Raw genomic sequence first — 14,192 nt, 5'->3', positions numbered from 1 at the left:
TTAAGGACTATTGATGCTGTCAATAGAGACACTTGAGGTGAGAAACTAATTATAGCACAAAGCAGTGTGCAAGATTGTTAATGTGTGTGACCAGGGACAGTCAAGCCCAGATCAGGACAAAAAAGCACCATTAAAAGTAATTCAGAGGATTTGTGTGCTTTATTCCAAGTCTTCTCAAGCCGTACGATATCTTTGTGTGAGAAACAGACCCGATTTTAAGTTCTTATTCACTTTAAAATCTTCCACTCCACTGTAATTCTCAATTCTAATTTGTGCGTGCATGCACATTCATAATTGGTTCAGTTATGAGCAATATGTCAATGACGTCATTGACGCAACCTGTTGCAACGCATTTTTAAATATGCACCATGTACAAATTCAAATTCTTAGTTACTTTGGAGGGCAAGATTCAGCAAATAATATCTTAAATTTCAGTCTGTTCCTCATGCAAAGCTATTATATGGCTGACTTGGACTTGGATAGCGCCTGAGTTGTATGCACTACTTTAATGGTGTCATTTTGGAGCTTGACAGCCCCAGTCCCTACTCACTTTAGGCTTAGAAAGACATGAGGGTGATTAAATGATGATGATTAAATGATTTACTTTGAGGTGAACTGTACCTATAAGGTTTGTCAGAGTGAAAAATGTGAAGAAAAAATAAGATGCAGTTACCTTGGCTACGAAACACTTCGCTATGGCAACTGGGTCAGCGTTACACTTCTCCAGGTCATGAAGTAAATCACTGAAACATACACACATGGATTCTATGCACTTAATAACATGCAATAAAGCACATTAATGTGCTATATTTTGAACACAGTCACAGCTAAAAGGTGTTGCAACCTCACAGCAAAATGGATCACTATATACACAATATAGCATAACCTCAAGTGTCATTGCTTTTATAAAACAGTTACTAACTAATACAAATATAAAATACATACAATACATTTTAGGTTTAAATGTTACTCAAATATTCATTAAAGGTTCATACTGTAGATTGGAGCCATCTGCCCTTAACAGTAGAAGCATGCTCACTTGATTTCTGACGTTTGTTTTTAGGCAAAGCAATTATATTATACTAGTAATAAATAACTTTAGATATTACCTAAAACTGTACCATTTTCCAGATGTAAATTATATTCCAAAGCTGACAGGGGCAGCAGAGACAATCATGCCGACCAACGTCGAAAGATGGCAGTATAGCGTCTAACACCACTGTAATATCGGTACACGAAGAAGAGCAATGCTAACCCTAGCTGGAGAACTAACGAATGCCCGTTTAAGTGCCATCTTTCCGCTAGAAGATACAGTCATTGACAGGTAAATTAAGGATAATAGCTGGTCTCACTAGGTGCTGTGCATTGATTTAGACAGTAGGTTGGTGAACAAGCATCATAACTGTTACTATATTGTGTATTAATTAATCAGCATTCAGGAAAAGAACGCTCCATTAGTGTTGGGTTAGTGTCCACCTTAGTCGAGTCTGAGTCAAGTCTGAGTCTTTAAACAATCCAGTCAGAAAGGGGCCGAGTCGGACTCAAGACTGAGTCCATAACTACGACTGTACAATTTGTATTTATTTATTTTGTTCAGTGCATCACAAATGATATGCCATGGACTCGTATCCGAGTCAAATCCAATTAAAAATGCACCCAAGTCCATTCCAAGTCCTTTAAAATTGGATTTGTGACTCCAAAGTCCGAAACTCAAGTACCCCAACTCTACTATCCATTGATATATTATATTATTACTCTATTATATGTGTGTAAGGGCTGAACCGGTTATAAAACTATTCAGATTCTATTCTAGTTATGTGCTGTATTGTATGTATTGGAAGAAAAGGCCCACTTCCATGAATTGAGCACCATTGTGAAAGTGTGTGTGGTCACTTCTGCATTGCAATTGTATGAGGTAACACTTGGTAAGTGTGTGTGTGAAAGGTCAGAAGTGAACCTTTGGTGTGAGACTGGCAATGTTCAGGTTTGTGTGTGGTCTGAAGTTTTTTGTCACTGAAAAAAAAACAGGAACCAAAATATGTGTGTATAATCGGGGTTATACTAACATATTTGGACTTCCCATTTCAAAGGTTAATATTAGCAGGGTTCAGAAGGTTACTTTTACAAATTTATAAAATACATGCAGTAAAATGTAATTTGTAACATATTCTGTCAGATTACTCATCGTCAGTAATGTAATCTAAATACTTTGGATTACTTCTTCAGCACTGGCACATTTTTTAAAACAATTTGTTTTGACTATAAACAAGTAAATAAAGTAAGATAATTTTAACACCACTGTAAAAATACATTCTCTGAAGAATATGTATAAATGTTTTCTAACTGAATAGACTAAATATTAAATGAATCAAATTACAATAAAATGCTAAGTAATCTATACAGCTATCAAAATACTTTTGGAATGTAACTGTATTCTGATTACTAATGATTTACATTGTAACTGTAGTGGAATACAGTTACACATTTTTAGTATTTTAAATATATAATCCCATTACATGTATTCCATTACTCCTCAACCCTGAATATCAGTAAATTTTTACTATTGACAAGAATGAAAATAAGCTACAAAACTGTTTTCTCCTGAAGTCAATGCTTTTTAAAAGCAGACAGATTTATGCTAGAAACACACTTTGCATAATACCTATGAATACTAATGAGATCATGTTACCTCATGGAACAAGATACCTGTTAAAGTGGTAGATGTCACGGATATTTCCAAATAAAGAATTCCTCTCTTCATCTCCTAACAGCAGAAGAGATTGATTACTGATGCACTCCAGGTAATCCTGCAGAGAGAGAGAGAGAGAGAGAAGGACAGATGAAAGAGTGGGTAATCTCATCACCGGTCATGTGAGTCAAGCAGCATGCCTGGCTTCAAACAAGGATGGAGGAAGTGCTGCCCTCTGGCTTTATGTCACTCAGAGTTTGCCATATTTGGACAGTCAGACCTGCTTTACTGTTTAAAGTCAATTCAGTTGCGGCCTCATCACTCACAAATGACATGAACATTTCTGCCTCAGTAGCTAAGCTATGTCCGCAAGTTATGTAATACCACCTCTAAATGCTATACTTTTCTGAACAATTCTGGAACTTTGGATTGCGGCACTTCTCATGTTATTGTCTCCCTAGAATGAATAAATACAATCCCCATTAAGCAGATCTAGACACATGGTGCTGGGGAGGAGGAGGGTTTCATAGAGAAAACACTTGTAGCATGCTGCAGTGAGAATGTCTATTTAAATATATGACAAAGAGTGAGAACACAAGTTTATTGGCTAATAGAGGCTATAGATTACATGTTCAAAGGACTGATCCGCTTGCACCATATAGAGTTTCATTACTGAATAAAGAATCATAAATATAAATGTAAATATGCGCAAACCTCTCAAAAAGGAATTTCTAAAAGTAATTTTTGAGGGTTACTACTAAGGTTTGTGGAGGTTTGTGGCGCTCAACCCAAATAGTTTTTTGGCACTCCTAGCAAATTTTAGCACAAAAATGATTCTTGATAAGAAGTTGGTTCTTCGATGAACATAAAGTGCTACAAAAGAGCATTGAAGAACACTTATTTTGAAGAGTGTAAAAGAGTGCACTATCAAAGCCCCAGTGAGCTTATACACAGGCACAAACACAAAGCATGTCAGAATGTGTAGTTGTGTTGTAACGGCTCTTCTGCTCTGCCCTGCATTTCAATGTCTCTCTTTCTGGTTGACAGACGAGATAAGTGATTCTCTCATCCTGATAGAAATCTTTACCTGAGCACCCTCCGGCAGTGTAAAATAACCATTCTGTGTCTACCCAAGAACACACCCTATGTCACCACTCCTCACACACATACACATAGACATTGAGGTTGTGTTGTGTGCCAGTTATTTTCAAAACTGAAAATTAAAGTGATGGTAAACATTATACACATTCCTCATTTTATAGTGCACAATTCATGTGTTATACCAAGAAAAAAGTTTTAACAATCTTTCATCAAAATGTAATAACTTGCTCCGCCTCTGAAATGACTATATTTTGGCTGATGTCACCAAGCCCTCTTATTTCTCAACCCCTCCCCTCCAACCAACTGTCATATAGCATCTGTTCCCAAGAGTTTGAAGGTAGCTTGTTGCTAAGCTAATGCAATGCTTTAGATACTCTAATAAGCATAAATGTTAGTAGCACTCTGACGTAATAATGTGACGTGGAAAGTTTTAATTTGGAGGTTGCATTTTCGCTCTAAAATTACATTTATAAAACAGTTAGTTCCAACCCTGCATTCTGCTTGGATGAGCCGCATTCAAAGCCTGTAGAATGACTATAAACCTGGCATAGGCTTCTGCTTTCAACTGTAGCTAAAGAACGGTTGCCAACTATAGCTAAGCAGGGTTGAGCCTGGCTAGTACATTAAGGTTGCTGCTGGAAGAGGTATTAGGGAGGCTAGCAGGGGGTGTTAACACTGTTGTCTGTGTGGATCCTAATGGCCCAGTATAATGAAGGGGACACTATACTGTAAAAAGGCACCATCCTTCGAAAGAGACGTTAAACCGAGGTCCTGACTCTCTGTGGTCCTTAAAAATCCCAGGGTAATTCTCGTAAAGAATAGGGGTGTAACCCTGGTGTCTTGGTCAAATTCCCTCCTTTGGCCTTTCTCAATAATGGCCTCCTAGTAATCTCCATCCATAAATATAACTCTGTTCTCTCCTCTCCACGAACAGCTGGTGTGTGGTGAGAATACTGTCGCACTATGGCTGCTGTCGCATCATTCAGGTGAATGCTGCACACTGGTGGGAGGGGTGAGGAGAGTCCCCTGTTCCCTGTATAATGCGTCTTATTGCTTTATTTTACTCCACTGATAATTAGGTTAGGGTTGTGGTTTGGGTTAGGGGGTACAGAGCAAATAAAATAAGCATTCATGTTGACTATTACATTAGGCCCTGCCACACATGCAACCAGGAAACTTTCAGGAAAATCATTGGGTTGCTTTTACTGGTAAATGTACCAAATGTTCTGTTCACGCATGAAAGTCCTTTCTGTTTGTTTCTGCTTTGCTACCATTCACACATCAGCACCAAATGCCGTTAAACTGTGACGTTATTTGCCAGAAATGACCTCAACACAATTGCGCCAGAAATGTGGGCTTTTAGCTTGAAAACATGGTGGGTATGGTTTTGTAGTGGGCAGTAATGCTGGTGGGTTTTTTTTTTCTGTTTTTTGACAAATGTTTTCATTTATGCACCTACTTAAGACTCAACAACACCATATGCAACAACTTTAAATGAGACTGTTGAACTACAGAGAACAAAATGCTGTTGCTAGCATCCGAAGACATAGAAGACTCTATCTGCGGCTGAAAAAGAGGTCTGCGTGAAGAATGTGGGTTCATCGGAGAATACATGGGAAATCGCTAACTGTTCCTTTCAGTTGTCGGGAAATGTATTCATCCACTCGGATGAAGACTATCTGACCAGTTTGTTGATATTTTTCTTACTTCCGAGTCACCTGTGTTAAACGCCGCAGATTAATTTCTTCATCTCTGTCTGAACGTTCATACGCCAGTGCGCCCTGACTACAAAACCAGTAATCTTATGGCTCTGTTCACACAAACCATCAATATAGAAATGTATAGGTAATAAAACAACATCGCATTAAGGAAAATCGCCAGAGCAAAATTTACCAGTATTTTTAAAATGGTCGTGTTCACACACCTCTAAACTGGAAATTGTAGGTAATTTTCTGGAAAAGTCTGTATGTGTGAATGTGACTATTGTAAACTACTAGAAATGATACTTACTTTTGTTTCCACTCTGTGGATGTTTCACTTCAACAGTACTTTCAGCTTTGCTCTCTGGGGGCAGTGGTTTGAATATCTTTAAGTACAGACTAATTTCAACAGAAGAAATGTCAACCTACTGTCACCGAATTCACAGTGTGATCATTCACAGGGGCGGAGCCAGGAGTTTTTCACAGGGGTGGCCGGGCAGGGGCCAGCGATCAGTCTGTGGTGGCACAGAAATTCTCGGGCACTACATGTTAAATCTTGTGCTCAAAAATGACAATTGCAAGTGGGGTGGCCAGGCTTCAGTCCATGGTGGCCATGGCCCAAGCTCTGCCACTGATCAGTCTGTTGCATTAGGAGCGTGCTTATGATGATTTAAAATGCCACCTACAAAGGTGGCTCACTAGAGTCTACTAACCATCAAATAAATTCTGGATAGATAAAAAAAAATATTTACAACTTTTTTCATGAAATATCTTGTATTATTCGGAAATACATCACATTATGGAAATAAAAGGTGACATTTAAAACAAAGAGACTTATGAATATGTAACTTGTAAAAGCAATACAGAATACTATTGTCAAAACAAAGTAAAGCCTCAGTTATGTGACCTCAACAGAGTTTGTGTTGAAGCCCAGATCCTTCACCATCAGACTGGCAACACCCCAAATGGGGCTTTGTCTGGGTTCAAACTCAAGGCAAGTGAGTTGTGTGTGTGATTATGGCAAATTCAATGCTACTGGAAACTGGGAGAAACTCACACATATGGATATGATTATTGTAGGTCACGACCCTTACTTATGTGGTCTAATGGATAAGGTGTCTGGCTAGAGCTCAGCTGAATGGAGGATGACTTCTGCTGTGGTTGCTGTTTAGACTGCAAGCATCAGTCAGCAACTTTTGATTTGAGAGTTGTAAAAATGTTTGCCGGAGGTCAGGGCTGGACTGGGAAGAGAAATCGGCCCAGGATTTTACATGGCTACTGGCCCAAAAAGGGGGGTGGGGGGGACTGTGGGGTGTTCGCTGCCCTTTTCTGCATATCGTGGCGCCGCTTTGTGGTCCGTTCTGCATAACGTGGTGGCTCATTTTAGCTTATCGCAGCCCATTTGGCAGGTTTCGCAGCCGACCCACCAGCCTGCTCGGTTCTCCCGATGGCCAGTCAGCCCCTGATCGGCACCAAAGTGTGTTGGACCACCGGGAAAATGCCCGGTAAGCCAGATTACCAGTCAAACCCTGCCGGAGGTTCACCACTACCGGTGAAGAGCTGCAAACTTCTGGCAATCATTTTCGGCAAATCACAAGCTCATTTGCCTGTGAAAATAACGAACTGGAAATTTGCGGCAAGTTTGTGGCTAGTTTAGTTTTTTTGTAAGGGTTTTTCAATGAGTGAAAATCTTAAATCTCAGACTAGCAAGAACTATCCACTTACAGTGCATTATAGTCACTTAATATATTTAACAACTGATAAATTTGAGTACTAAATGATTATATTACAGAGAGAGAGAGAGAGAGAGAGAGAGAGAGAGAGAGAGAGAGAGAGAGAGTTTATGAGTGTACATTGCCTCAAGAACTTTACATACACACACATGTAAACAGCAGTGTATTAGTGTTAGCAGAAAGCACCATTGTTTTTCTAACCTACTTTCCTCTCCTTTATCTGCTATCTCAATCTATCCTGCCTGCTTTCCTTTTCTCCCTTTCTCCTCTCCAAACATCTATCATCAGTACCAGGGAACATGTAGAGTTAATGTAGATAGGGCCAAGGGACTCCTAAATATCATTGCCCCCATGTTAACAGAGAAAGAGTGAGAAAGTAAGGGTAAGGGCGAGATGAAGGGTTCATCTTCCTCATTCATCTTCTCATGTGCATGTTACACTTGGTAGCAGGTTTGACCAATCAACTGGAGAGTTACCACCCTTTTGTACCCTTTACCCTTAAATGCATGGGAGCATCATCAAACATTATTACATACATCGGGTCTTTAGCAACCGATCTACCAAATGCCCAAGTAGTGTAACATTTTAAAGAATTCTTAAGACAATAAGAAAATAATAGAAAAATAACATGTTCGGTTTTAATTGATGTCTTATTTCTCATCTATCAAAGAGATAATGCAACTAATGATAAAATGGAAGTTATTACTTCCACTTCACACAACACATAATCTACACACAAGTATTATCTCAGGCACTTATTGAGTCTAAATAGACATACAGAACATCGATATTATAGGGTACTCAATTGCCTTGTAATAAACAAAGAAATAGTTATGTGATTGGAAACTTATGTAGATAAAAAGTGTATCATTAAAGAGCACCTATTATGTATTTTTTTTAAATATGATCTTGCATGTAGAGTGTTATATAGCTGTTTGTGAATGTAAAAAAGTCTGCAAAGTTTCAAAAATCAAAGTGCACCACAAATGGATTTATTGACTCCCAAAAGAAAGAACCGATTCTGAACACCTGAAACGAGTCGTTAGTAATTTCAGACTCACTTCCTGTACTAACCTATGGAATTTGTTAACGGTAAACCCTCCTCTGGTCTTCATTGGTTGCTCGTGAAAAGCTTTGTCCCGCCCTCAAACACTACACTAAGCGGCAGACCAATCACAACAGACTGGGACATCTGACCAATCAGAGCAGTGTAGGCTCTCTGAAAGGAGGGGTTTAGAATGAACGAGTCGTTTTTGACACTGGGGGAAAAAAGTAATGCAATTTAAATTATGAGCAAATTAAAGTGATTTTTGACCTTGGATGCATGTAAATCTATTGTATGAGACCTCATAAAAATATGATTTATAGAAGCGCAAATATATGTTGCTACACTTCTACATTTAGAGGCATAGAGATACTGTGGAAGTCAAATTTCGGTCTGTTTCAAGCACAAAGCTATCGCATGACTTCAGAAGGTTCAGAATAAAGCGCATGAGACATAGGGACTACTTTTGTGATACTTTTATTATGCTTTTTTTTATCATTACTTGACAGCCATGATCCCTATTCACTTTCATGATGTGGAGAAGAACAGCCTGAACATTCTTTAAGCTCAATTGACAAAATGTGTGGCATAATGTTGATTACTACAAAAAATCATTGCCAATAACTTGTCGCTCATTAATATATATATATATATATATATATATATATACGTATATATAAAAGAAGACAAAATTGCAAAATGAGTTGTTCTACATTTGAACATGTTCTCTTTTCCTAAATATTCATACAATTATTTAAACTTGTTTTGTTTGCATCCAAAAGGCATTATTAATAGTCTTTGAAATCATATTTCTTTTCTTTTGACTTTATTCACATATGTGAACTTGAGGTTAACCAAAAGTAATTAAACTAGACAGATTACATTACTTTCTTATTGCGGTAATTGAATTAGGTTACAATTTGTTTTTTATTTGTAAAGGATTACATTTTAAAAGTAACCCTCCCAACCCTGATGATGACAATTTTCCTTTTTGGGGGGAATACTCATTAAACATTGTCTTTTTGCAATTACTGTCCTTGAATGAGAAATCGGATCATGATAAAGTCTCACACTGCTCAGGAATTAACAACACAAACCTTCCATTTTGCTCACCTGAACTATACTGCGAAGGTCCTGGACGTAGGTTTTTTCTGTGTCGAGAATTTCTTGCACCACTCGGTCCACATACTGGAGTTTACGCCCTTCGGGGGACTGAACATCTCCCTCGCTCTGATTCGCCGGTGTCGGTGTCTGTCTTCCTGACTCCTCCTCGTCTAGCTGACCGGCAGGCACCAGCTCCAATCGAATGGCCCCAGAATCCCGATCTCGCTCAGGGGTGGAGCCTATCACCGGCCGACCCACCAGCGAGCAGTGGCTGTCCCGGGATGAGGCAGAGGAAGAGGTGGAGCCATAGCTGACCGGTCGGTCGTTGCAGTGCGTGGAGTCCATGCTGTGCGGGGAGCAGTATCTCCGGGCAGAGTTTCTGATGGGACCACCCAACTGGCTTATGACTGCCCCTCCAACAGGGACCTCCGGCAGCGGTGGTAAAACATCAGTGGAGAATGAATAATCTTCTGAAAGAGAGAAAGATAAAGAGTAAGACCACTAATCGTTTGGACTTTTTACTGGTATTTAAACTTTTCTTCTTAATTGGTAATCAGTTTTTTAATATTGGGTCTACCAATAAATGCCACCAATTGGTGGATCTTTAGCACAGGAATAGGAAACAATACTTTTCACAAGAAATAACGTAAAATTATTTGACTTAATTTAAATTATTCAAATTTTACGCAACAGCCATTAATGCTTTTTTTGCTTTTAGCGTATGACTGTTATCTTTAAACATTGTTGGGTGTAAACTGATTACAAAATAATTAGTGTAATCTAATTAGTTTTTAAGTACAAATTGTAGTGTAACAAATTACATTTAAATTCTTGTAAATTACAATAAGTACATTACTTTGCTTACACATTCATAAATAGTATTATTTATTTAGAATAGATTTAAAACATGCATTTGCATTTATGTGACAGCTGAAAGGTGTGTGCATTGGTAACCAGCTGGTAGGTAGATGTGCAGTGTGTAAACCTCACTCCTCTGGCCTCAAGAGGCCTCGTCATTTGTGCGCCCACCTCCTTTGCCGGAGACGCCGGTTTGAATCCCGCTTGGAGTGGGTCGAATAGGATTAGTTACATGTGCGTAGATAATAATATATAATATAGACGTTATTTTGAATGTGTTGAGAGAAATGTGTAAAGTAATTATTAATGGGATTGTAATCAGTAAGGTAATCTGATTACATTTTTAAAAAGGTCATTGGTAATCTGTAATGGATTGCTTTTTTTGAGTAATTTACCCAACACTGGCTTTAAAGAAATCTATATGCTAGTGTACTCCTAAAAGTTGATAAAATGTACTTTTTAGACGATAATAAAAAAGACCACTGTAATTACACATAATATTTGAGTCCCACAGACCCACATCTCTTGGGGAAACACTCACAAAAAAACATCCTGAGAATGCACAGTGGTCTAAGTATTCTTCTAACATAATCACCACACACACACACACACACACACACACACACACACACACACACACACACACACAATTTTCGGTTTTGTCTTTCAGACAACAATGCTGATCTCTCATTCTGTGCTCCTGTCTTTCTCTCATACACAGCTTAGAGGAAAATTTGAACTTCAACCCACTTTTAGCTTGTAGCAGAAGCAAGCGTCACTATTGCTCACACTTAGGGTTAGGGATTTTAACTAATTTCAACACGTAACTTTTCCTTCACCATTTGTGCAACAGACATCTTAAATCATGTGGCTTGTTGAGAAGAAATGTGTTACTTCTTTTCTAAACTTTAAATTTTCACCCAGAATGCCATAAACCCGGTGAAAAATCCCATAGATTTACACTGAGGAAGAGACCCCAGTCATATCTACAGACTAGAATTTCATAGAGACTTGAAGGTGGACTCATTTGACTTGGGTCAGCAACACTTCAGAACTCCTTAGGAACTGCAGGGACATGCAGATGAGCTTGCAATTCACTGTACATGTTTGCCAGAAGTTTCTACCGGTACTGGTAAACCTGCAGCCAACCTTTGACAACAATGAAGTGTGGCAAATTTGCAGCAAAACTCTTGATTTTTGTAAAGGGTAGGATATACACGTTTTTCATCATGCCGTTCAGTCTCGTGCATGGTCGGGTGCTTAGCCTTTTAAAGATTACTCTGTTGACCACGAGCGCATACGGATACGTTCAACACATGTGCACTATAACTTCTTTGTGATACTCTTTAGTCAACAGCAGGTGCTAGAACGCCAATGGTGTGTACAGACGAAGACTGAAACTGGGATGCACAAACCGGAACGTGGATAACCAAAGTATAATTTGGCCTTTAGCAACACGTAGCAAGATGCTACATACCACATAGAGCACCTTAGTAACTGCATAGCAAGACACTAAAACCACTCAGAACAACTTAGCAATGTCCTAGCAGCCACATAGCAACACTCTTAAAACTACCCAGAACACCTTAGCAACCCCATAGCAAAATGCTTAAAACCACTCAGAACCCTTTAGCATCTGCATAGCAACATGCTAAAAACCACTCAGAACACCTTAGCAACCCCATAGCAAAACGCTTAAAACCACTCAGAACACTTTAGCATCCACATAGCAACATGCTAAAAACCACCCAGAACACCTTAGCAACCCCATAGCAAAATGCTTAAAACCACTCAGAACACTTTAGCATTCACATAGCAACACGCTAAAAACACTTAGAACCTGTTAGCAACCCCATAGCAAAATGCTTAAAACCACTCAGAACCCTTTAGCATCTGCATAGCAACATGCTAAAACCACTCAGAATACCTTAGCAACCCCATAGCAAAACGCTTAAAACCACTCAGAACACTTTAGCATCCACATAGCAACGTGCTAAAAACCACCCAGAACACCTTAGCAACCCCATAGCAAAACGCTTAAAACCACTCAGAACACTTTAGCATCCACATAGCAACGTGCTAAAAACCACCCAGAACACCTTAGCAACCCCATAGCAAAATGCTTAAAACCAATCAGAACACTTTAGCATCCACATAGCAACGTGCTAAAAACCACCCAGAACACCTTAGCAACCCCATAGCAAAATGCTTAAAACAATCAGAACACTTTAGCATTCGCATAGCAACATGCTAAAAAACACTCATAACCCGTTAGCAAACCCATATCAAAATGCTTAAAACCACTCAGAATCCTTTAGCATTCGCATAGCAAAACGCTAAAAACCATCCAGAACACCTTAGCAACAACACCCAAACAACATCCTAGCATCTACAGTACATAGCAACACCCTTGCATTGTGGCAGCGAGTTTAGCATGTACAACAAACACCACTCAAATTTTGTGTATATACACACATAATGCCAAATTAATTTCCATGGGAGAACACACATGCACACAGATAAAGGCATATACACGAATATACACAGACACACACACACACACACACATGCACACACAGACATGCACACACACATGCACACACACTGAGTCTTTCATAAAAGAAAAGGCCAGCACTGAAAGAGAGAGGCTTTAATGACCAGATTAACGTGTAATGGAGACACTTTACTTCTTGGGTTAAATGAAAGAGAACACTGTGACAGTGTGTGTGTATGTGTGTGTGCACAAGTGTGTGTGTGTGTGTGTGTGTTGTGTGTGTGTGTGTGTGTGTGTGTGTGTGTGTGTGTGTGTGTGTGTCGCTATCTATTAGTCTCACTAACACAATATTGCAAGACCATCCATTTAGACGCACCCTCTCCACACACACTCGCACAGGTGTGCACATACAATCAACTCACTGTAACATGGCAATTTTCCCTCTCCATTGACACAATGGGTCATTTACCTCTGTGGAGAGGAGTAAGTGATACACACTTCCATTGAAATGTTTGAACATACCTACTTATTCTTTATTGTTAATAATTTTTGACATTTTAGAATAATAACATTATTCATAACTATGAAATAACACAGTGGGAATTATGAAGTGATGCTTTTTAAACAGTATTGAAGGAGTTCATATGTATGCTGGACACCTTATGTCTGCTTTTGCTTCACTATCTGGTCAAATAATGAATAAATAAATAAAATGATAAAATCAATTAAATAATAAAAATGTATTCCTACATAGGGGAAAATTATATTGGTCTGCAAAACTAATTTTAAGCCTTTAGCATAAGTCTTTAAAATGTTTTTAAAACCATGAGAAACATACATTGCAAAGTGTTTCTGAAGTTTTGACTGGTAAATGGGAAAAGAGGGACAGACAGATAAAGCAAAGTCTTGGATTACAATATAATGTGGAATTTGCACCAAATGAAAGACACTCAAATTGCAACAAGTTATCTCACTCTGAAAACAAAACCACATAAACAATCTCCAGGGAATTGAAGACTTTCGTTTTATCTTGCATTCAGCCACATATCTTCCATTCTCAGCTGCCAGTAAAAAAACCACTGTCATTATTCACTCAACACAGAGACATCTACATTATCAAGGGCTCCAGAGGAAAGCCACATGATTGGCTTTTGCCTGTCTGGACCAGCCTGTGATTGGCTCTATCCTGTACATGCCAAACACACACACACAGACCCACATTCACTACACAAACACAAAATGAGGTGCTGCCACCTAAAAACTCATGCACATATTGAACTATTGAACATGTAAGTTATTCATATGTATATAGATATTGGTGACACTTTACATTAATGTTCTCTTTATAAAAGAGTTAATTAATGACTAATAAGTAATTTACAAACGCATTATAAATCATTAATATGCAGTTATAGCATACATGTTTTAACATGGTCAAATGTTATAAAATACTTAAATACACTTATTC

At 38.6% G+C, this 14,192-nt stretch overlaps 1 protein-coding gene across 6 annotated transcripts in view; it reads right to left on the bottom strand.

The window, feature by feature from the left end:
- LOC127619128 (pleckstrin homology domain-containing family G member 1) overlaps positions 1-14,192 on the bottom strand; it is a 75,320-nt gene that overhangs the window by 28,957 nt on the left and 32,171 nt on the right. For 4 of the 6 annotated variants that reach the window (XM_052091897.1, XM_052091894.1, XM_052091898.1 and 1 more), the window contains exons 2-4: positions 9,382-9,842; positions 2,707-2,807; positions 674-743 (exon numbers count right to left, since the gene is read on the bottom strand). In XM_052091897.1, the coding sequence (XP_051947857.1) occupies positions 674-743; positions 2,707-2,807; positions 9,382-9,717 (507 nt within the window). In that variant the 5' untranslated portion in view covers positions 9,718-9,842. The remainder of the gene's footprint in view (positions 1-673; positions 744-2,706; positions 2,808-9,381; positions 9,843-14,192) is intronic. The other 2 variants (XM_052091899.1, XM_052091896.1) reach the window with 1 other exon arrangement.

Source organism: Xyrauchen texanus, chromosome 25, assembly GCF_025860055.1.
Source record: "Xyrauchen texanus isolate HMW12.3.18 chromosome 25, RBS_HiC_50CHRs, whole genome shotgun sequence".
In the NCBI taxonomy this organism is placed as follows: domain Eukaryota; kingdom Metazoa; phylum Chordata; class Actinopteri; order Cypriniformes; family Catostomidae; genus Xyrauchen; species Xyrauchen texanus.
Note: the sequence above shows the minus strand (reverse complement) of the source record. Positions and strands in the feature narration are given on the sequence as shown.